The sequence below is a fragment of the Equus asinus genome, chromosome 15, assembly GCF_041296235.1.
Source record: "Equus asinus isolate D_3611 breed Donkey chromosome 15, EquAss-T2T_v2, whole genome shotgun sequence".
NCBI classification, from domain to species: Eukaryota; Metazoa; Chordata; class Mammalia; order Perissodactyla; family Equidae; genus Equus; species Equus asinus.
In genome coordinates, this window is record NC_091804.1 from 27,012,195 (window position 1) to 27,036,689 (window position 24,495).

The 24,495-nt window shown below is 38.4% G+C and overlaps 1 protein-coding gene across 2 annotated transcripts in view; it reads right to left on the reverse strand.

Annotated features, from left to right (window-relative positions):
- The window catches only part of TRPC4AP (transient receptor potential cation channel subfamily C member 4 associated protein), a 69,857-nt gene that overhangs the window by 27,705 nt on the left and 17,657 nt on the right, over positions 1–24,495 (reverse strand). For both annotated transcript variants that reach the window (XM_014850746.3, XM_014850745.3), the window contains exons 2-7: positions 23,840–23,968; positions 20,909–21,025; positions 15,622–15,679; positions 13,197–13,252; positions 10,016–10,144; positions 5,639–5,846 (exon numbers count right to left, since the gene is read on the reverse strand). In XM_014850746.3, coding sequence (XP_014706232.1) covers positions 5,639–5,846; positions 10,016–10,144; positions 13,197–13,252; positions 15,622–15,679; positions 20,909–21,025; positions 23,840–23,968 — 697 coding nt within the window. The remainder of the gene's footprint in view (positions 1–5,638; positions 5,847–10,015; positions 10,145–13,196; positions 13,253–15,621; positions 15,680–20,908; positions 21,026–23,839; positions 23,969–24,495) is intronic.

The window sequence follows — 24,495 nt, forward strand, 5'->3', positions numbered from 1 at the left end:
TTTTTGCTTGAGGAAGATTGTTGCTGAGCTAACATCTGTGCCAATCTTCCTCTATTTTATGCGGGATGCTGCCACAGTGTGGCTTGACGAGCGGTGCTAGGTCTGTGCCCAAGCTCTAACCCTGTGAACCCCAGGCTGCTGAAGTGGAGTACACAAACTTAACCACTATGCCACCGGGCTGGCACCAAGAAAATTCTTTAAAAGTAAAATAAGGACTGGCCCGGTGGCACAGCAGTTAAGTTCGCACGTTCTGATTCAGTGGCCCGAGGTTCACCGGTTCGGATCCTGGGTGTGGACCTATGGGCTGCTTGTCAGGCCATGCTGTGATAGGCGTCCAACATATAAAGTAGAGGAAGATGGGCACGGATGTTGGTTCAGGGCCAGTCTTCCTCAGCAAAAAAGAGGAGGATTGGTGGCAGATGTTAGCTCAGGACTAATCTTCCTCAAAAAAAAAAAAAAAATCAATAAAATAAAACAAAGGAATTAGTCAGGAGGATTATATGAAGTCATACAAATTCAGTCCCAGCACAGAGCTTGACAAATAATCTTAGCCCCCTTTCCATCCTCTATAAATTAGTTAGTAACTATAAAATAATGTTTGATCTCAGTCAAAACAAAGAAAGCTAATTAAAACTACATTATTAACTTTTCCTCAAAAAGTCAAACACAGAATTACCATATGACCCAGCAATTCCATTCCTAAGTATATATCCAAGAGAACTGAAAACAGGTGCTCAAACAAATACATGTACAGACATGTCCATAGCAGCACTATTCACAATAGCCAAAAAGGAGAAAAAAAAACCAACATCCATCAACGGATGAACGGATAAACAAACTGTACTATACATACAATGAATATTATTCGGCCATGTAAAGGAATGAAACACTGACATGCTACAGCGTGGATCGACCTCAAAAACATCAGGCCAAGTGAAAGAAGCATGATACATGATACAAAAGGTCACATATTGTACAATTCCATTTATAAGAAATATCCAGAAGACAGAATCCACAGACAGAAAGCAGGTGGGTTACCAGCAGCTGCAGGGATGGGGAATAACCGCCTAACGTAAATGGAGCTCCCTCTGAGGGTGATGAACATGTTCCTGGGACTAGATGAAGCTGGCGGGTGCACAAATTGTAAATGTACTAAATGGAACTGAACTGTTCACTTAAATGGTTAATTTTGTTATGTGACTTTCACATCAATTAAAAAAACCACTGAGACAGCTTTTGGGTTTTTTGGTTTCTTTTGAGATACCATTTTTTACTTATCAGCTCGACAAACACCATGAAGTTTAAAAAGGTCCTGTACTGGCAAGTGTGTGCAGGGTGGGAAGATGAACTAGTAATTTCTCTGGAGGGTTAATCTGTCAACATCTATCAAAGCTTAAAAGGCAAATATCCAGCATATTGTATTCTATACAAAAGGTTGTTTTTTGTAGGCACAAAGACTTGAAATAAACCAAATTTTCATCAATAGAAGACTGGTTAAATAAATTATGGTACACACATACACTGGAATACTACGTAGTTGTGAAAAGGAATCAGATAATTCTATATGTACTGGAATGGAATGCTTTACAAGATAAAGTTAAGTGAAAAAAGCTGTGGGGAGAATGGTGTCTATTTACATCACCATCTGTATAAACAGGGATGAGCCCATCTCTCTCTCTCCCTCCTCCACCCCCATGATTGGGCATGTACAGAATAGCTCTGGAGGGACACATGAGAAAAAGGTAACAGGCTGCATGGGGCGGGGAACAGACTTTGTACTGTACACCTCCTGTTCCTGTTGTACTTTTTGAATTTTTAAAACACCTTAGATATGTATTACTTTTTCCCAAAAATAAGTAAATAAAAGAGTTTGGATTCTACATGAAAATCTTCACAAAGCTAGATTTTTATTTTCACGCCTCTTTTCTCCAGGGTAAACAGCTCCAGTTTAACTGTTCCTCACAGGACAGTTCCTAAGACTTAGTGTGCCCACCCTGCACACTTAAACACAGCCCTTCAGATGGGACCTGGCCAGCATTCAGAGTTCAGGGACTGACTGTCACCACCCCAGAGATTCCTGAGCTTTTGTGAGTCACTCATCTCTTGAAAAGCTGATGAAGCTATGGATTCTCTCCCCTCCAAAAAAATCACTGGCCCCGAGTGGTTAAGTTCGCGCGCTCCGCTGCAGGCGGCCCAGTGTTTCGTTGGTTCGAATCCTGGGCGCGGACATGACACTGCTCATCAAACCACGCTGGGGCGGCGTCCCACATACCACAACTAGAAGGACCCACAACGAAGAATATACAACTGTGTACCGGGGGGGATTTGGGGAGAAAAAGGAAAAAATAAAATCTTTAAAAAAAAAAAAAAAAATCACTGGCCCAATTACACTCATCAGCTTATATACAATCTCAGGGAACTGGCACACCAGCATCATACAGTCTTTGTAATTCTCAAAGCCTTATCAGTAGCTAACACATACTGTTGGTTAATGTTAGTTTAACACTAGTTGACAACTAAAACACCTAAACTTCTGAGAATGTCTACAAAAGCCTCTTCTCTCCTCATATTAATACATCAGTATTTCCAAAATACTCATGTAAATTCTCCTCTCACAGTTTAAGCTCTGCTTTCCGGCTTTCTCAGATGATTCTGAATTCCATCCTAGCTCATGTGTTGCATAAATCAGCCCCTCTCAGCTTGGTGTCACCTGTAAATTGATAATTATCTGGTCTGTGGCTTCATCTAAATCTCTGACTAAAATCTTGAATGATTTTTTCTCTCCAGATAGAACAATCTGTTCCCATCTGAACTGACAGAAGGGACAACTGGCAGTTCTGAGAAGCCCAAAAAGGCTCTGACATTTTTATTATCTGAGCTCCAGGAAGATAGTATAAATCATCATTTCGCTGGGCAAGAAAACTAGCTCACAGCCACAGTTGATTAAAAACAAAACATTTTGGCAACATCCTACACACTTTAGCTTTCCATACTGTTATGGACTGAATTGTTCCCTCCCCCTCAAATTCATACGTTGAAGCCCTAACCCACCACATGACTGTATTTGAAGACAGAGCCTTTAGGGAGGTAATTAAATGAGGTCAAAAGAGTGGGACTCTAAGCCAATAGGACTGGTGTCCTTACACAAGAGGAAGAGATCTCTCTTCTCTCTCTGCGCACACATAGAGGAAGGCCATGTGCAGACACAGCGAGAAGGCAGCTGTCTGCAAACTAGGAAGAGGCGCATCACTAGAAACCAATGCTGATGGCACTTTACCTTGGACGTCCAGCCTCCAGAACTGTGAGAAAATGAATTTCTATTATTTAAGCCACCCAGTCTGTGGTGTCTTGTTACGCCAGCCCGAGATGACCACTACACATACCTCTATTTAGAAGTACTCAGTACTAGAGTTCAATTAAATAATGACAACGTTGAGGACTAAGATCTTTCTCATCTACTAGTCACTTAGTTACGTTCACCTTGGCCTTCCCAGGGCATTTGACCAGAGAAAAATGTGTGTGGGGTGGGGGTGGGGAGGCAGGGAGATAGGAATTATGTTCAGAGTTGAGAAGGGTCAGATCCTGTACAATGTCATGTGCCTATTTAATAAAGCTTCAACCTAAGATATAAGCAAATATCACATGTAGATTATCATGGTTAGCCACACAGGTATAAAAGTGAACCTAGACACTTTATAAAGACTTTCTTTTTTTAATCTCCCAAATCAAGGAAAACTGGGCTTGGGATTAACTCTCAGTTAATTTAAAAAACCAACTGACTAGACCACCTCATTCCCCAAGAAAGAGAGGTAATGCTGGTTTTACTTAAGGATTAAAATAATCTGCCAGATCAGATTCCTTACATGAAAAACTAAAAGAGCAAAGTTATTTAGTGCCTCAGCACACAGGTATCCAATACTGAACCTTTATGACCCTCAGTTTCCTAAGCTGTGCAATGGGGATTCTAATCTCTATTTCATAGGGCTGCTTGGAGGATTAAATAAAATCACTTCTAGGTAAAGTAGTTAGCTCAAAGTTTGCCATACAGCAGGAGCTTAACAAATGTGAGCTTTCGTTAGTGTATATGTATGTGTGTGTTTAAATCAGCTTCGAGGTTAATTTACTTATAATAAAATTCACGCTTTTTTTAAGAACGTATATCTTACGATTTACTAAAATGAGTACTCAAAAGTCTTAGGAAAGGAGGAAGGTGAAAGAAAAGCCTACAGAGACCAAGGAAGGCCTTGGATCTACGGACTCAAGTAGAAAAACAAGCCTGGAGGGAGAAACACTAACCTAGGATCCAGAGAGTTCACATACTTCTGTTTTTACATGTGACTAAAACGTGTAAAATCATATTCTCCAATAACCTGCAAATACAGTTATGACCATCTGGTGTTCATAACTAAAACTAGGAAGTTAACAGTTAATGGAGGACCCATATTCAGTATTTAGAAGGGAGGCTGCTGTGTAGCACCCAGTATTCTGCAGAGCTAGGCCTGGGAATGCACACGTCCAGTCAACTGGACTTCAGAAACAAAGTACTGTTTTTGAAGCATCATTGGGGCTGCCATAGGACGGTCATGGTTTTCTACTGCTGCTTTTTAATGATAAATTTTTATTATTTCACCTTGGTTATTTGGTCAACCCTAAGGTACACAGTGATATGTTTTTGTAGCCTGTAAATGTTCAAGAACTAGCTTTTAAGATACATAAATGTTTTAGTTCAAATACAGATCATTTATACTCTTATAACCAAAACAGATATATGCCAAATTTCCCCAAAATCTGCTTAGGCTAGAATACTTTATCAATAGAAAAGAGTCCTTTTGCTACCAAAAAGTAATAGCTGGGGTAGATGGGTTAAAATAAGATTTTATTTAAATAACTAATATACTCACATAGTTCTAAAATCAAACAATTTATAAAATAATACACTAAGAAGTCCCAGTTCCACAGCTGTCAGCTGCCCAGTTTCCAGCCATCTCCCAAGAGGTAAACCACTTTAGGTTTCTTCTGTATACTTTCAGTTTCTTTATGCACACTGTCTATGAGCAAACAAATACATTTGATCTGACTCCCCCCTCCTGCCTTAATACAAAAAGCATCATACTATACACACAGTTCTGCATTTCCCTTTTACCATTAATATACCTTGGAGATCTTTCTATATCAGTACATAGAGATCTTCTTCATTCAATTTTCTTAAAAGCTATACAGTTTTTCATTATATAAATATTCTATAAATTAGTCTCTTGTTGAACATTTAGGTTGTTCCTGGTCTTTTGCTGTTACAATGTTGCCATGAATAATCTTGAATATACATCATATCCTATATATCTATAGGATAAAAGCCTAGAAGAGGCTGAGTGGATCAAAAGGTATATGTATTTGTAATTCTGATAAACAATGGTTCTCAATTTTTTTGAGGTTCTGGACCTACCCAAAATCTGATGAAGGCTATGGACTTGGCCCCCCAAAATAATGAAGAGATACACACACACAAATTTTACGTACTCTAAGTAGACCCTAGGAGCCCTCACATGAATTAATATAGAGAGATATTGAAAGAGCTACATGATTTAGGAAGGGGTCTCAGAGTGACAATCTCAAAATTCTGAGAACTTAGAGACTTTACCTTGGTTGATTTCAGCTGCAGAAGGCCCCAAGCTTAAGCTCTTCTTCTGCTGAGCATTTTTGGCAAGAAGTGTGTGCTTGTCATCATTCCCTGTATCCATCTCTGAAATGGTGACAGCCAGAATCCGGCAGAAATTAGCAAGCTGCTGCTGATCGAAATTGGATACTAAAGAACTCAGATTGGGGACTTCATCTAGTCGGATCATTTCCTATAGAAGACACAAATAAAACAATCCCCACACTCAGTTCACTTGAGAGTGGATGTGCCCCTCTTGCATTCCCCTAAGAATGAGGCTTGGTAGCTAGACCACTTAGGTTCAAATCCCAGCTCTGCAAATTGCAGCTGTGCAAATTTAGGTAAACTATGGAACCTTTCTAAGTCTCTGCTAAACTGTCAAATGGGACTAACCTACCTCTTAGGATTGGTCTGAGGATTAAATCCTTTGAGTATCACCGTTCTTATTCTACACATTTGCTCAGTGGCTCATTTTGCCTACTAAAAAAAGAAAGAAATGTCTACCACTCATTATCAACCATAAGTTGCCAATCTTGCTACAGACGTTTTCTTTTTAAGAAATGAAATATTTCAAATACAGCTGAAGGCCCCTATCCAACTGCATTCCCTTCTCTCTCCTCAGACGTAACCAGTAATTTGAACTTTGTGTTTATTATTCCTACGCATGTTTTTACACTTACGAATATTTTCATAAAAATATATGGTATTGTTCTGCATGCACAGTGTGAATGATATATTACACCTTACTTTTCAGTCAACACTGAGATTCAACTACACTGATACAAGTAGCTCTAGTTCATTCATTTTTCAGTTTTACTCCCCAATTTATTTAATCATTCTCCTTTTTATATACACGTTTAGGCAGACTACAATTTTTCACTATTCGACAACGTTGCAATAAACATTCCTATAGGTGTGTCTCCTTGTGCACATGCACATGTAACCAACTATCTAGAGTAAGTGATAGCAGGTATTGTTGCCTTTTTCTTAACTTTAATAGAAATATTTCCAAAGTTTCAACATTAAGTTTGATGTTTGCTGTAAATTTTAACAGATGTCCTATATCAAGTTAAGGAATTTTCCTTCTATTCCTAGCTTTTATCATGAATGAGTATTGAATGTTATGAAATGCTTTTTATTTGGTTATATTCTCATTTTTTTCTTGCTTAAAATCTGCAAATGTTGTGTATTATACAAGCTTCTCTCCTTTTGAAACTTACTTATATTCCTCAAATAATACTTGCTACCTTTCATCCCACTAATTTACTTAACTTCCACTGGACTGAGTATTTCTCTACCACTGCACATATCACATGATCTTGTAATTATCTGTTCGGGCATCTATTTCCCAAATAAACTAACACTGCCTTGAGGGAGGGGTGTGTCTTACCTACCCTCCAGAGCCTCAATGCATAGGACCTGGTAGCGAGAGTTAGTAAACGTGTACTGGACAAGTGAATGATTCCGAGAAGCCCTCATGAATCCCACTCCTATTTCTGGTCATGGAGGACAGGAGTTGCTGTGGAGGGGGTATTTGGAGGCAGCTTCTTCCAAGTTTACCTTCCCCAGTACACAACAAATGTTAGCTATTGTTATTGGAAACTGACTTTCAGCTCAGCAGTTCCTCTAGCCCTGTCTAACTTAGTGTATGGGTCACAAACCAGGTCCCACCACCCTCCAAGCCCACTTCTTTGTGTTATATTTTAATTTCTATTAAATATTTGATACATACAACATGTTATAAAGCATAACAAAGTGAATGTGTGTGCCTTTCCTATTACATCTCCCAGCCTCTCTGCCAGACGTAACCACTTTCCTGAATTTTATTATTGCTTTGCCATTAAAAAAAAAAAAGTTTTATATGTATGATTTGAGGTTTTGTGGGTTTTTCTGAGGAAGACCAGCCCTGAGCTAACATCTGTGCCCATCTTCTTCTACTTTATATGTGGGACGCCTGCCACAGCATGGCTTGACAAGTGGCGTGTAGGTCTGCACCCGGGATCTGAACTGGTGAACCCCAGGCTACCACAGAATGTGTGAATTCAACGACTGTGCCACCAGTTGGCTTATTTTTGAACTTTATAAAACTGATATATTATATACAGTCTTCTGCAACTGACTTCTATCAATTAATTTCTATGACTCAGCTATATTGTTGCCTACAGCAACAGTTCGTTCATTTCCACTACTTTTCAACATTCCAATGAGTGACTAGAGTACATTTATCCATTCCATTGTTGATAGACTGTAGACTTGGTTTAGGTTTTTTGCTCTAAAACAATAACGCTATAAATGTTCTTATGTGTTTCTTGATGCACATGTGCAGAAGTTTTTCTGGGGCAGTGGCTTCTAAACCATTCTGACAATGTCCAAGAAGAGGGAATAAATTTTCCATCACAGCTCAGTAACCACACATAAGTGAATGTATAAATATGAAACAAAAACTTAAACAACACCCTTTATCTTTTCTATTTAGGTGGTAGACCCACTGAATTGATTTCACGACCCCTTGGCTTCTATTTAGTATTTTCCTTTCTAAGAATCACTGTTCTGGGATTGACATTCCCCATGAGTGTGCCTGGGTACAGGTCATAGGTGACCCAGGCCACAATACTGATGCCTTGGCCCTCAGAGCAGTGCTTCCCTAGATGGTGGGTCACAGAGTATGCACATGTTCAACTAGGGGGGAAAAAAAGATAAATATATTCTGCTGATATAAAAAGGTATCAGCAGTATATAAGTATTTCCAGTGATATACATTCTTACTAACATTTGCACGCTCTCTATTTCTTACACGGTCTTGATTTACATTTCCCTGATTATCAATGAAGTTAAGCATCTTATCTTATATTTATGGACCATTTGTTTCTCTTCTGTGAAATGCTGCTCATATCACTGTTCATTTTTCTACTTGGCTATTTGTCTTTTTCTTGCTGATTTATAAGAATTCTTGATAAATTCTGAAAACCAATCCTTTGTTAATTGTATGGGTTGCAATTACCTTCTCCTAGTTTGTGACTTGGGTTCCCACTTTCTTAACGGATCCATCCCCCTTTCAAAATGCACCACGGTATCCATAATGTTTAGGAGAATGCAGCACTATTTTTGGCAACAGAGAAAGGAGTGAGAGGGAGTGACAGGGCATGAGGGACAAGTGGGAAAAGTTATGAAAGAGCAATCCTAGACTCAGACTGCCAGGGCATCTGGAGTTTCTGCCCTGGAAGCTCCCTCTCACACACTGGCTGGAACATAAAATTACTGGAAAAATAACAAAGCTTTTTTATCAAAGGACACAAAGGGTCTGTCTGGGACCCGCACACATCTCCAATGTGTCCCTACAGACAATGGGCCACTTGTGCATCTTCTGCCTGGACGATGCGAAAGTGCAGCAGAAAGGCAGAAATGAAAGCTAGGGTCACCACAATGCACGTGGGTACCCTTTGCCATGCAACAACAACTCTAAGAGGCTGTTCCTGCCTCCTCAGTAGTGAGAGGAAGAAATCTGCTAACCTGCAACCAACATGGAGGCATGGGACAAGGACTGGAGAAGTAAGCTCCAGGTACTAACAAGTATTACACTAAAAATCTAATAGAGTGATTTTCTAACAGAGGTCTATGGATGTGATTTTTGGGGGTGAGTTCTCAATGATAAATTTTTAATTTAGTGTTTTCATTTTAATCGTAGCTGTTTTCTTTAAAAGCATATTCTGGATCATGTGAATGTCCATCTTATTACCCAGTGGCAGGATTTCAGTGCTCATATTTGTATCTCCTATGTTGGTGTCCTTTAACTGCTGAAGACTAAGAAAAAAATAGAAGTGAACTTAATAAGTGAAAAAACAGGAAAAAAATAGAGGTGAAAAAACAGAGGTGAACTTCAATAAGTGAAAGTCAAACATCACCACCAAGGGGAACATATCCCAATGAATGAAGGTTTCACAGCAATTCAAATACAGGAAAGTGATAGGAGAATGGAGTCATCACACAGCATACAGTAGTATAGGTATGATAAAAAGATCTTTCATCATAAAGATCAGAGGGGCAATTTGATTTTGGTGAAGTAACATTAGCCATCACATTAAATTCACAGAGTCAATTTGAACTTTTGATTTTTATAATTAGTTTGATTTCAATTTACATATTTTTTAGGCTTTAAATTCATGTAAGACCCATTAGTATAAGGAGTATAACCTAGTTTTATACTTGAATATATTTAAGTAATACAAAAAAATAATTGAAGTTAACACTAGGAGTATGGAAGAATTTTTCTTTTAAAGAACTCTGTACATTATTCAGGTTTCAGGATATGTCTGAGACATCCTCCCCCATCTGCTCATCCACCTGCTGGAGGACATAGCTTACCTTTTTAACACCCAAAATATCTTCAATAAGGGTTGCTGTTTGTAAGAATGTCTTCTTACTCGTCATTAGTGTAAACAGGAAGATCACAAAATCATTCTTCTCTGCTAAACGCTTTGTAACTCCTTCCGTCTATCACAAGGGAGAAGGAGAGAAAAGGTAGAATAGGTTATGACCACAAAATAAAAAAGGAAGAGCAAGATATCCATTCCAGACACTGGAAAAGCAACTCTACGCTACATCAGAAATTCTTGGTTGAGGCCTTAAATCCCTAAAACCACATACAAAACATTATGTGCAAATGCATTTTTCTGGGGAGGTTTTTTTTTTCATGATATTCATCATAGGTTCTTGATCTAGTATCTAAATCAGGAGCTACAAACTAGCATCCAGTAGGCCAAGTTTTATTTGGCCAGCAGTACCTTTTAAACTTCGAATTTAAATGTCTTTAGGCAGGACATGCTTATTCCAGATTAGTCACAATTTGCACAAATCCCCACTCTAACACAGACAACTTCAAACGTTTCTTGTTTTCTGCCAGATCCCTGGAGGCACTGGTGTTTTCGACTCTAAAAGCCATAGGTTCTCCACTGAACCTGGAATTAAGCCAGATCAGCACAGACTTGTACTACACCATCCTATGTTTTTTATTTTTGTTTCTTCTTCTTTTTTACTGAACTATGTTTTTTTTTTTTTTTTTTTGATGAGGTAGATTCACCCTGAGCTAACATCTACTGCCGATCCTGCTCTTCTTTTGCCTGAGGAAGATTAGCCCTGAGCTAACATCTGCGCCAATTCTCCTCCATTTTTTTGTATGTAGGATGCCTCCACAGCATGGCTGACGAGTGAAGTAGGTCCACGCCTGGGATCTGAACACACAAAGCTGGGCCGCCAAAGCGGAACACACCTAACTTTAACCACTCAGCCAGAGGGTAGCCCCCTGAACTATGTTTTACTGGAATAGCAACGATTAACATTTGGTATCATTATTAACAAACAGTCTCATAAAACTAATGACTATATGGAAGTTGCCAATAATGGAGTCATTACATCATACATTATCTTTCTTTATATATGGACAATTTCTTACTGGACTTAGTTGCAAAAAAAAAAATTGTACATTACCTGAATAATCAGTTTATTTTTTTCTTATAGGTCTGCCTGTGCCTATCTGTGCCACTAGCTACATGTGGCTATTGAGCACTTGAAACATGCCTAGTCTGAATGGAGATGTGCTCCGACTAAAAAACACACTGGATTTTGAAAGCTTAGTACAAAAAACGAACATAAATATCTCATTAATAATTACTTACGTTGTTTACATGTTGAAATAATATTGTTGACATACAGCAGTCCCCCCCTTATCCTTGGGGGGGATATATTCCAAGACCCCCAGTAGATACCTGAAACTGCAGCTAGTACTGAACTCTATATATATACATGTCTTTTCCTATACATTCATACCTATGAGAAAGTTTAATTCACAAATTAGGCACAGTAAGAGATTAACAGTAACTAATAATAAAATAGAACAATTATAATGATATACAGCAATAAAAGTTACTCTAGATCTTAGCAACCTCAGCATAACATTCTTTTTTTTTCATTATTAAGTTGAGAACTTTCACCTTTTCACTTAAAGAAAGCACTTTACGGCTTCTCTTTGGCATATCTGAATTGCCAGCATCACTACCCTTGCACTTTGGGGCCATTACCAAGTAAAATAAGGGTTACTTGAACACAAGCACTGCGATACCCCCACAGTCAATCTGATAACTGAGAGGGCTACTAAGTGACTAACAGGCAGGGAGTGTATACAGCATGGATACGCTGGACAAAGGGATAATTCGTGTCCCAGGCAGGACAGAGCGAGATGGCGTGCGATACAAAACTTACGAATTATTTATTTCTGGAATTCTCCATTTAATATTTTCACATCACAGCTGACCATGGGTAACTCATGGGAAAGTAACACCACAATAAGGGGGGACTAAATGTACTGTGTTAAATAACATATATTATTAAAATTAACTTCACTTATTTTTTCCTACTTCTTTTCTTACTTTCTAAAATAATGTCACTACAGAAAATTTAAAAAACTTAAGTGGCTTGCATTACATTTCTACTGCACAGCACTCTTACAGATGTTCAACTGTATAAGTATTGAAACATATTTCCCTATTTGTGTTGGTTGTTAGGAAGCTTAAACCCAAATCTATGCCCCATCCACAGTACAGACGATTTTACAGCCAGCCCAATTCCTGGATGCATGTTATGCCTTCATTTTGTTTTACCCTTTTCTTTCTTACCTACTTCTAAATTTATGATCTTGGTAGACTTTATGTGCTCCTACAAGATGCCTGAAATCTCTTTTTGAATGAGGCAAGAAATGAAACGCAATTAAATGTTCCATTGCATTTTCACAGCATACAGATTTCACTTCTACAACAGCATTTGTTTCATTCTGCTCTGTATTATGACTCAGTGTTTACAGTTTACCATGAGTTCCTAAAAGACAGGTACTGTGCCTTACAAAAACTAACATTTGTATATTGCTTTGCAAAGTGCCTTCACATCTATCATCTCATTTAGTCTCACAACAATACGATGATGTTAGTATGATTACTAAAACTCAGGGAGGTGAATTAATAAGCACTAAGCCAAGAGCCCGAACCCAAAATCAAGTTCTAGCACTAAGTGATCCATTCTTTTCTTTGTACCAAATTGCTTCTTTTATTCATAATTCTTTCTCACTTAGTGGTCAACCTAGTAGAGTGTCCTGCTCAATATATGGATGGGGCTTCGGTTTTTGTTTTGTTTCCTAACAAGGAAAATTAAGGAATAAGCATAATGAGGTTAAAAGGAATCTTAAAGGTCATAGACACTTTTCCAATGCTTGTATTCATTTGACAAGTAATTGTTCAAGTCTCTGCTTGGACACCCCCAGGGCTAAAGGAGTTCAGTACCTGCTGAAGTAGCCCTGGCTCATAACAATTACTATGACATTCTGCCACACCATAATTTCTACCATTTGGTCCTGGTTCTCAGCACAAATAAAATAGGTTCAATACTCCAATTTCTGAAGATAGCTCTCATGTTTACCACCCCCACTCAAATCTTCCCTTTTCAAGCATAGCAGATGTGGTGGGCACTTAAATGGGGCCCCAATAGCAGGAGTACTTACACAGACACAGGTATTATACAGGATGCTCAAACAGTCCTTGGACATTTCATCACTTACTGAAAGTGAAGGGAATAATCAGTTATTATTCTCATTGAGAATACAGTGTAACAGAATTAAAATGTTTGAACATAAGAACTACTCCTCATAATCCCAAGACAATTATTTTCCTTTTAGCATACCTGCTTCCAGTCCTTGTTTACCACAGATTTTCATGGTACCCATCAGAACCTACAAACCAATTTGTACACTGCTTTTGGGTTTGAATATAGTAACCATTTTCTTATAATGCTCCCTAGTCTTCATAATTTCAACCTGTTGTGGTATCATCACTTAATAAGCCATGTTCCCTTTATAACTTCCTTAGAATATATCCAGGGTTTTTGTTTTAGTTTTTTTGCTATTTAAGTAGACTAAAAATACACAATTTAATATATATGTGTGTAGCCTTTTTATGCTTGTGCTGAACTGGTTCCTCACGATTCATTTCCAAAAGCAGAACTACTAGAATCCAAAGTATAAGCATCTTAACTGCTCATTAGAAATTTCCAATGAAAGTTCTACTAGCAGCAAACAAGGGTATCATTTTTACTACAGATTCACTGAGTGTTTTTTTGTTTTGTTGTTCATGTTGAGGAAATGGCGCTTTTTTTTTTTAACTTTTTATTAAGATTATGATAGTTTGAGGAAATGGCTTTTATAACGCCTGACCTATTAACTCCAATAAAGAACAAGCTACTTCTCTGTGAGTAGGAACAGGAGACTACCACAAAACGGTAACTAAATTTTCATGACCTAAAAACTAGGAGATGATAAAACTGAGTATGAGCCACGGACAAAGCGTTTCTCTGGCATTACTTTTATTTTTAAAAACTGTTTCCCTTGACCCCTCTGCTGCCATAAACTCTTAAAATGTTAGGTCTCCCTCCAAGACTCCAATGGGCAGCTGTGCCGAGCCAGCTTGACCAGAAGGGTTATGATATGATCTTAAGAAAACGCACATGTCCTGTATCCCTCATCACTACCTTTCAATCTATTGGGGCTTTTCGGTTTATTTCATGACTTCAGAGCAAGCCAGAACACTAGATCAGTTTATCTCAGTATTTCTAGACCTTTAATCTTCAAAGGGAATTAGAGTTCACTCATTCATCAAATACTTATTCAGTACCTACTCCAGAGCAGAGACAGAGCAGATACAGTAGATATAGTGGTTAGCCAAAAAAAAAGACAGCCTCAGACCTCATGGAACTTATAAATCTAGTGGAAGGAAGAGAGAATAAATAAGCACACCAACAGGTAATTACAAGATGCTACTTGCTATCGGGGTAGATAGAGAACATGAAGAACCAATTTAGAGTGCAAGGCTGAGACATCAAATATGAATACAAAAACTTTTAACCACTTCTGCACATACAAATGAGGCCGTATATAGTTTGTCATATTGATATTAGGAGGAAAATTTTTTTAATTAAAAAAAATATATGTAGGGCGCTGACCCAGTGGCACAGAGGTTAAGTTCACACGTTCGCTTTGGTGGCCTGGGGTTCACCAGGTTTGGATCCCAGGTGCGGACATGGCACCGCTTGGCAAGTGATGCTGTGGTAGGCGTCCCACATATAAAGCAGAGGAAGATGGGTACGGATGTTAGCTCAGGGCCAGTCTTCCTCAACCAAAAGAGGAGGATTGGTGGCAAATGTTAGCTCAGGGCTAATCTCCCCTCAAAACAAAACAACAAAAAAATATATATATATACACACACATGTGGTATTTGTAGAAGGGCATTAATCAAATGTCAGTTTAAGTGATCTCTTGCTTTTAATGCCAAAGCAAAGTGTACTTACTCTGTTTTTCTAAATTAAGTATTGAATACCTAAAAATAATATTTGTTATATGCATAAGTTATAAAAAAGAACAACAGAATAATACCCATATACCCACCACCCAGCTTAATAAATAATGTGCTACCAAAACACTTTGACTTTTTACCATATACACTCTGGTAACGACTGAACTTTTTACAAAGAGCTTATGTCACCTTTATAACAACAAATAGCTTTTTAAGAAAATAAACAAATTATCTTATCAGGTTATTCCTTACTCCCTCAATTAACTATATATGAGAAATAAGAATTTCCAAAGAAAACATAAAAGCTGGACCCAAGGACTATTAGAAACTAAAAAGATGCAATTTTTTTTAGCCCAGTGGTTGTCACACTTTTTCTTTTAAAGCAACAGATCTGTATTTCTATGTAGTATAAAATGAATAAAGAGAGCTGCTTAGTTGGGAGTGGAGAGCACATCCTGCAGCTGAATATAAGGCATGTTCTCATTGTTAAAAGTCAGGAAGGAAAAGAAGAGAAACTCTTGGGAATTACCATTATACTAGTAGGTTTGGAAATGAGGACCAGTGGCTGACAAACATACTTACTTTTCAATTTCTGTCCCCGAATAGAGATTGTAGGCCTCATAAGAATTTCTACAAGGAGCTATTAAAAAAAAAATTGGATAAAATCTTCAAAATTAATTCAAAGCACAATTTATAAAACAATCTTTGCCATGAGAACTCATGGCCCAAGTATGTGTCATATTACTACAAGAACCTCTTGTTCCCAACACAGGCAGAAGGCAGTGAGCTTCAGGGGAATGAGCACTGTACCACTAGTCACCCATTATGCGAACTTGGGCAAGTCAATGTCCTTCCATGGCCTCAGCTTTCTCATTTTTAAAAATAAGCATGTTAGACTGGGTAATCCCTGGGATCTAATGTGGCTTTAATTTTTTAAAAGCTGCGGAACATCATCGCTATGATTCCTCTTTTGCTTAAAGAACATTTATGCTGTTTTATACACATAAGTTTATAAAAAGAATCTCAAAATGATTTCTACAGGGATTGGGGATGATAGGCACTCATTTTTCATTTTACATACTTTTATTACAACACATCATTTTGCTTAAACTATTACAATAAGTATGCATTTAAAAAACCATTCTGGGGGGCCAGCCTGGGGGTGCAGCGATTAAGTTTGCACATTCCGCTTCAGTGGCCCGGGGTTTACTGGTTCAGATCCTGGATGCAGACCTACACATCGCTTGTCAAGCCATGCTGTGGCAGGCATACCACATATAAAGTAGACAATGCTCTTCAAAAGAAGCGTCCCGCTTTTCACAATCATCTAAGAAAGGTACAAGGTGCTCAACTGAATAAATATTATATTTAAAATAAATTCACTTCAAATGGAAGATGGACTATGTCAATGAATAAATCAAAAGTCCTTGAATGGCAAGCTATGAATTACACCTGGCCCACAGACATATTTCATTTGGTCCACAACTGCTGAAAAGCTAAGAGATTTTACGTGAGAATGTCGATTTCCCACATCCTTCAAGGTAATAGTCAATGGGAGTGGAAGAGTCATTTCCCCACAAAAGCAGGCATGCAGCACACTCTCCAGTTTTTCACAGTCTCTACAGTCATTTAATTTATGTAGATCATCTTACTCTGGCCTGCTTCACTCCAGTAAGTTACCTACTTGACCTTGTAGGTATCTGACTTTACAAACTCTAGGACACATTCTTCACTGTCATGTTAGGGGTTTGGTCAAGCTGACAAGGAGTGGTTTAGCTATTGGGTTGGCCAATTATTCCAATTCAGTTGAACTTTGGGCAGCATAGTGAACAGAAGGTTACTTTGGGGCCTTGCTGGTTATTGATAGAGGAAGAAATAAAGAGCTCTGTCTGAAAAATGCTTTCAGGAGTAAGATGACAAGAGAGTTTAGCAAGAACAAAAGGACCCAACTAAAGGTTAGGGACGAGCAAAATGACCTGAGCAAAATGACCCAAGCAAGAGCCCATATTTATGAACAGCCTGAGATCCTGGAAAAGCTAATCTAACTCAAAACAGCAGAGAAAACTTCCACAAAATCAAGAACCACTGATCCAAAGATGTCCTAAGATGGGACAGGCACCTACAACAGAAAATCATATTTTCACTGCAAAGAGACATCAGGCTAGAGACACACATTATTCTTTTTCCTCCCATAAACATATTGGTTTCTGATTAGTAAATTCCTTGATGAACAATTCAGAAGTGAAGGGTCTCTCAGGCTGGCCAGTAAGTAAATGCTATAGGATCATTGGGACTGCTGAGCTGAGCAACAATTAAGGAATAAAGGCTACCGTTAATGCTATGGATGAAAATGTTTAACACTCAATCTTTGCTTTTGTGGAAAATGGCATCTTTAAGGAAATGAAATGTTTTTTAAATTGAAGTATAACATGATACAGCAAAGAGTATAAATTGCAAATGCACAGCTGCAGTTTTTATAAAGTAAACATTGTTTCTGTACAATAACCACCAAGATAAAGATACAAAATAACAACACGCTAAACGCCTCTCTCATGCTCTGTCCCAGTAATGGGGGTAAAGACAGATATCTGGGCGAAAAAAGGTAGGATCTCAGTCCCTCACTCACTACATTAAAATACATTTTGAATGGTGCAAAAATTTAAACATATATGATAAAAACTTTAAAATATTAGAAGGAAATAGAGACACAGTTTATGATCCAACAGTGAAAAAGCAAGAAACAAAACTCTGAAGCCATAAAAGTAAAGACTGATCAATCTGATAACCTAAAAAGTAAACCTTTCTGGGGACCCGCCCCGTGGCCGAGTGGTTAAGTTTTCATGCTCCACTTCAGTGGCGCAGAGTTTCACCGATTCGGATCCTGGGCACCGACATGGCACCGCTCATCAAGCCATGCTGAGGCAGCATCCCACATGCCACAACTAGAAGGACCCACAACTAAAATATACAACTACCTACTGGGGGGATTTGGGGAGAAAAAGCAATAAAAAAAAAAAAGAAGATTGGCAACAGTTGTTAGCTCAGGTGCCAATCTTTAAAAAAAAAAAAAGAAGAAACCTTTCTGCATGTAAAAGTACCATAAACAACATCAAAATTCAATTTTCAAACTACGAAAAAAACCCACATAAGACAAAGGACCTTTAAAAATTGGGTGCTTACAAATTGTTACAGTCTGAATGTTTGTGTCCTCTCAAAATTTGTATGTTAAATCTTAATGTCCAATGTAATGGCATTAGGAGGTGGGGCCTTTGGAGGCGATTAGGTTATGAGGGCAGAACCCTCATGAATGAGATTATGCCCTTATAAAAGAGGCTCCAGAGAGATCCCTAGCCCCTTCCACCATGTGAGGACACAGTAACAAGCTGGCAGTCTGCAACCTGGAAGAGGGCCTTCATCAGACACCGAAACCGCCAGTGCCATGATCTTGGCCTTCCTAGGCTCCAGAACTATGAGAAATATATTTCTGTTGTTCATAAATTACCCAGTCTGTGATATTTCATTATAGCAGCCCAAACGAACTAAGAAAATCAGTAAGATAAAGGTCTAATAGAAATAACCAAACAGAAAAGGATGCAAAAGCCACTAACAGACAATTAGCAGAAAAGGAACTACTTGTAAACACATTAAAAGATAGTCAATCTCACTCATGGAAGGATGCAAATTTGAAAAACTATTAAGAGAATATATAAAGAACTCAAACTCATAAATGTGTAAGAATAGATAAAGAACTCTTAAAACTCAATAAAAAGATAATCTAATTGAAAAATGGAAAAAGAAGATAGACATTTTTCCAAGGAAGATAATACAAATGACCTATAAGCACATACAAAGATGCTCAACACCATTAGCTAACAGAAAAATGCGAATCAAAACCACAATGAAGGGTCAGCCCGGTGGTGCAGCAGTTAAGTTCACATGCTCTGCTTTGGGGTCTGCTGGTTCAGATCCTGGGCGTGGACCTATGCACCACTTATCAAGCCATGCTGTAGCAGGTGTCCCACATATAAAATAAAGAAAGATGGGCAGAGATGTTAGCTCAGGGCCAATCTTCCTCAGCAAAAAGAGAGGAAGATTGACAGCAGATGTTAGTTCAGGGCTAATCTTCCTCAAAAAAAAAAAAAGACATCCACAACGAGATACCACTTCACACTCACTAGGATGGCTAAAACCAAAAACACAGATAATAGCAAGTGTTGATGAGGATGTGGAAAAATTATAACTTAAACACTACTGATGGGCATGTAAAATGGTGCAGCTGCTGTGGAAAACAGCCTGATGGGTCCTCAAAGGATTAAACATAACAGTTACCATATGACCCAGCAATCCCACTCCTAGGTATATATCCAAGATTAATGACAACATATATTTGCATAGAAACTTGTACATAAGTTTTAAGACCAACATTATTCATAATAGCCAAAAGGTAGAAACAACCCAAATGTTCATTAATGAATAGATATACAAAATGTGGTATATCCATACAATGGACTATTACTCAACCATAAAAAGGAATAAAGTACTGATATATGCTACAACATGGATGAACCTTGAAAACATTAAGCTAAGTAAAAGAAGCCAGTATCAAAAGACCACATATTATACATGATTCCATTCATACAAAATGTCCAGAACAGGGATACCTTTACAGAGAGAAAGCAGAGTAAGTTGCCTATGATGAGGTTGGAGGTTGGAGGAATAGGGGAGTGATAGCTAAAACACAGAGTTTCCTTTTGGGGTGATAAAAATGTTCTAAAACTGACAGTGGTGATGGTGTACATATCTAAGAATACAATAAAAACCACTGAATTGTATACTTTAAATGGGTGAATTTTATGGTATGTGAACTATATCTTAATAAAGCTGTTATAAAACTATGAAGAAATATTTTCCTCATATTTGCGTCACAAATATTTAAAATATTTAACATATACTGTTTGGTAATGGAGGCTACTGGGTGCTGGTAATGTTCTATTTTGTGATTTGGGTGGGAGTGACAAAGGTGAACTTATTTTGTGGTAATTATTGGTGTACTTTTCTGTATGCAAGTTATACTTCAATAACAAAGTCCATACAAACACACATATACACACTGTTGCTGATGGTGTGGATAAAAAGACACTTACACTTTGTTATTGGGGATGTAGGTTGATAAAATCTCTTAAGTATATAAATTGACAGGTTTATAAACAATAAAAGACACCTGTGCTCTGATCCCAAAGGTATATACTCACATGTACAAAAATCTTTAATGCAATGTTGGTTGTGATAGGAAAGGTGTGAGAAAACTAAATGCCCATCAACTGGGGACTGGGTAAATAAATCATGGTATAATTACACCAGGGAATACTATATAGCTGTTTAAAACAATAAGGCAGATTTACATGTACTGAAAAGAATCTATTTCAAAGCTAGAGAATTACATGGACAAAGCAATGTACAGAGCAGTGTACCTGTATATATGGTATGCCATCTTTATGTGGGGTGAAAATAAACCTAAGCGGGGGCAGTGGGAGTTACTTACATACATACATATACTACCACATAACATCTCTGGAAGGACACAGAGTAAATTAGTAATCACAGCTGTCTGTGAGGAGGGGACACAGGGAAGTGGGAGACACACCTTTCACTTTTTGCCTTAAAAAAAAAGTGGATATATTATCACTTCAAATGAATCAGTTCTTCAAATTAAAACCGATGGCTTCAACACAGGTGAGTGCCAGTGAGCTTCTAAAGATTAAAATTCTGAAATCTTTACTATAAATTCTGAAATGTTTCCTGTCTCCCATTTTAAGAGTTGAATTCTCAAGCCATTAAGTAGTAGTAATAATAATAAACAAGTACTTACATCAACACCTCCAAACAAGTCAAAAATATAAGTATTTGGATAAGTGGTTTCTTGGGTAAGTTTCCTCTCTTCAGTAACAAATGCCATAGCCTCCATGGAGAGAAGAGGAGAAATTTCCTAGTTTCAAACAAGTATACAGAGCGACATTCAGTTTTAGTATCCAACTGTAGCAAACCAGACACCAAAACATTAGTTTGCATTTTAGTAACGACTTGAATTCCCATGAGCCCAAAGACAGCCCCCAATGAACCATAACAGAAACAAAATAATAATCTTACAGAAAACCTGATATGATAATAAAAGTTGTAGTAAAAGTAGTAATAGTAATTTATTTAACGCTTATTATGTACCAGGCACAGTGCTAAGTACTTCATGTATTACTTCTTTTAATCCTCACAGCCCTATAATAGTAACTTATTCCAATTTTATAGATAAGGAAGCTAAGGCACAAAGAAGTTATCAATGTCACATAGCTGGTAAGTGACACAGCCAGGATTTAAACGTAGGAAGTGTGGCTCCAGAGTCTCTGCTTACAGAAGAAAGCAGAACTATTTTGGGTGAAAACAGGGACCAGAGTAGGAAGAATCCAGGATCCTACTCATTATGCTCTCTCCTCAGGAACCTTGAGGGAAGATAGAACACAACGGGCTAGAGCAGGGGTTCCCACACAGTGATGAGCATCGGAATCACCTGAAGGACTTGTTAAAACCCAGTCTGCTGGGTCCTACCCGCAGAGTTTCTGATTCAATAGGTCTTGGGTGGGGCCCGAGAATGTGCATTTATAACAAGTTCCCAAGTAATGCTGATGATGCTGGTTCAGGTACCACACATTAAGAAAAAGCAGAACTCTCTCTATAGATAGCCTGTTATATGCCAGGCACTGGGCTTTTATACTTTAGCCCATTTAATCCTTAAAATAATTCCATGAAGTGAGTATAGTTCTACCCATTTTACAGGTGTAAAAGATCACAAAGTTGCCTGGGGTCACATAATTAATAAGTGACTAAACTACTTTCTCTGGGTCTCATTTTTCTCATCTACAAAACTAGGATGTAATCCTGCTGCCAACACAGTACAGTGGAAGCTGGCCTTAGAAGACAGACAAATCTGGGCTCATCATATATTAGCCACAAGGCTTTGGGCCGATTATTGCTGAGTCTTGGTTTTCTCAACTGAAAAAGAGAATGTAGAAGATATCCGGATTTGCCTGCCCATATCTCTTTTCCTCTTCTTCAGGTAACAGCCTTATTTCCTTCGGAGAAAGGCCCCTCCCCACTTTCTACATGGTTCTGCTGGGGCTGCCAACAAGCACCTCAATCCTGGCCCCAGGCACAGGTGATTAAGCCTAGCCAACAGTCTCTCATCCCCCTCACTTCAGTGGAAGACCCAAGTTGTAGAAATGTCATCCTAAAGCTGTGATCAGTGGAAGAACATGAGGCCACACACAAATGTCAAGATGAGAAATGGACAGCCTAACTCTCTTCAGCCCCTGAATTCATCTGTGCTTTCCAGGTAAGTGAGACAACAAAGGATCTTTCTGCTAGCCTGAGTGGGTCACTTTCACCTGCAATCAAAGTATTCTGGACTAATACAAATAAATATACCACCCATTTCAGAGTTACCATAAAAATTAAATATGCCTGGTACACAGTAAGTTTCAAATAAGTATTTCCTGGATGAACAAAGAAATGATGACCACACAGCAAGCACTCACAAATACTAATTTCCTTCTTTTTTCTACCCCCATCTCAGAGATTTTACAGGAACCAAATGAAACAATGCATAATTCTTTATAAAGTGCTTTCAAACAAGTGTAAGAGTATAATTATTTCTATTCTAATCAGACTGTGAGAAGATCAAGAATACAAAACATTTTTTATTAAATAAACTTTTGAGAATGATTTTCGATCTATAAAAAGCTGCATTGGGGTGGGCCCTGAGGCCGAGTGGTTAAGTTCGTGTGCTCTGCTTCGGCTGCCCAGGGTTTTGCCAGTTCGGATCCTGAGCACGGACATGGCATCACTCATCAAGCCATGCTGAGGCGGCGTCCCACATGCCACAACTAGAAGGACCCAGAGCTAAAAATATACAACTATGTACCAGGGGGCTTTGGGGAGAAAAAGGAAAAATTTAAAATCTTAAAAAAAAAAGCTGCATAGACAAAACATCCCTTCTTACAGGTAAAGATTCAGCTTATTTGATGCCTATTATATTTTAGAATGACTTATTTTTGATATAATAATCAAAACTTCACCTCTATATCACGTCTTTTTATGATCAAATATAAGTTGCATGGGTTTTAACTGCAGCTAGAGCTGGTGATCTAAATTCAAATTTGGATCCACCTCCCCAAGCCAAAGTCTGGACATGGTAACCCCAGACCTACTGAATCAGAAACTCTAGGGGTGGGGCCCAGCATGCTGTGTTTTAACAAGCCTTCCAGGTGATTCTGATACACACTCAAGTTTGAGAACCGCTGCCCTAGCATGTCTCCTCACTCTTTCCAGCCCTCTCCCAACCATCAAGCCCAGTCCCTTCATCTTCTTACGTTAGTCATAATTATCAACAACCACAAGGCTACTTCCATGAACCAGCAATATAAGACCTTTTAAACGCTGCTCAAAAAGAATGTCATCCCAATCCCAGGGCACAGTGTTGACCTCCTAAATTAAGCAAGCACTGCCACAAAACAAGCATGAATAAAGCCCAGAAGGACATACACAGGTAACTTAATAGTGATTAAATCTGGGTGGTGGGATTGTAGGTGATTTTTTTCTTCTTTGCGCTTTTTCTGAACTTCCCAAATTTTCAACAGCTTATGCAATAAAAACAGGCTATTTTAAAAAAGTAGACTAAAGAAGAAAAAGAACCAGGTATCTTGTGACACCTGGAGCCCCTGAATGCAGCCTCTTGAAGGCCCCTAAGAGTTACCTTGAGGATGTTTTGGCACTCAACGAAGTCACTGTGGAGGTGGCTGGTTGCATACAGCTTAAGGAGCAGCTGAGGAATTCCACTCCATTTGGATTGTTTGTCCCTCTCTGTCAAAAAAGTCTCAGTGAACTGTGAGTCAGAAGAAAAAGAGAACAGAGGAACATTTTACTGGTGAGGAAAGAACTACTGGCATATATGGCAAAGGCGAGCAGCTCCAAACCTACCCAGGACAAATAATTCAAAGGTCTCTTTCTAGAAACCTTCACAAGCTCCCCAACAGCCTATAAGCTAATAGTCCAACTCCTTGCCTTGTGATACAACACCCTTGCTATTCTATCACCATTTTCCTCTCTATCTTCACACTCTAGGCTCAAAATGCACATGTTCTCTCTCTATGCCTCTCTGCACATGTTCTTCCCCTGCCTAAAATGTCTTCTCCCTGTCTTTTCTATCTGGAAAGCTCCTTTTGTTTCTTCAAAATGCAAGCCAAACAACCAAAAATTTTCCTTGATGGGCCTTCCCCTCTCTCCTTTCTAAGTGCATAGGTGCCCCTTCTCTGGGGCCTTATCTAACATTTATCCTATTGTATCAATACCTGGTTCATTTGTCCCCTTCTTCTGTAGATCTCAAGCTCCTGCAGAGTAGGTACAAGGTTG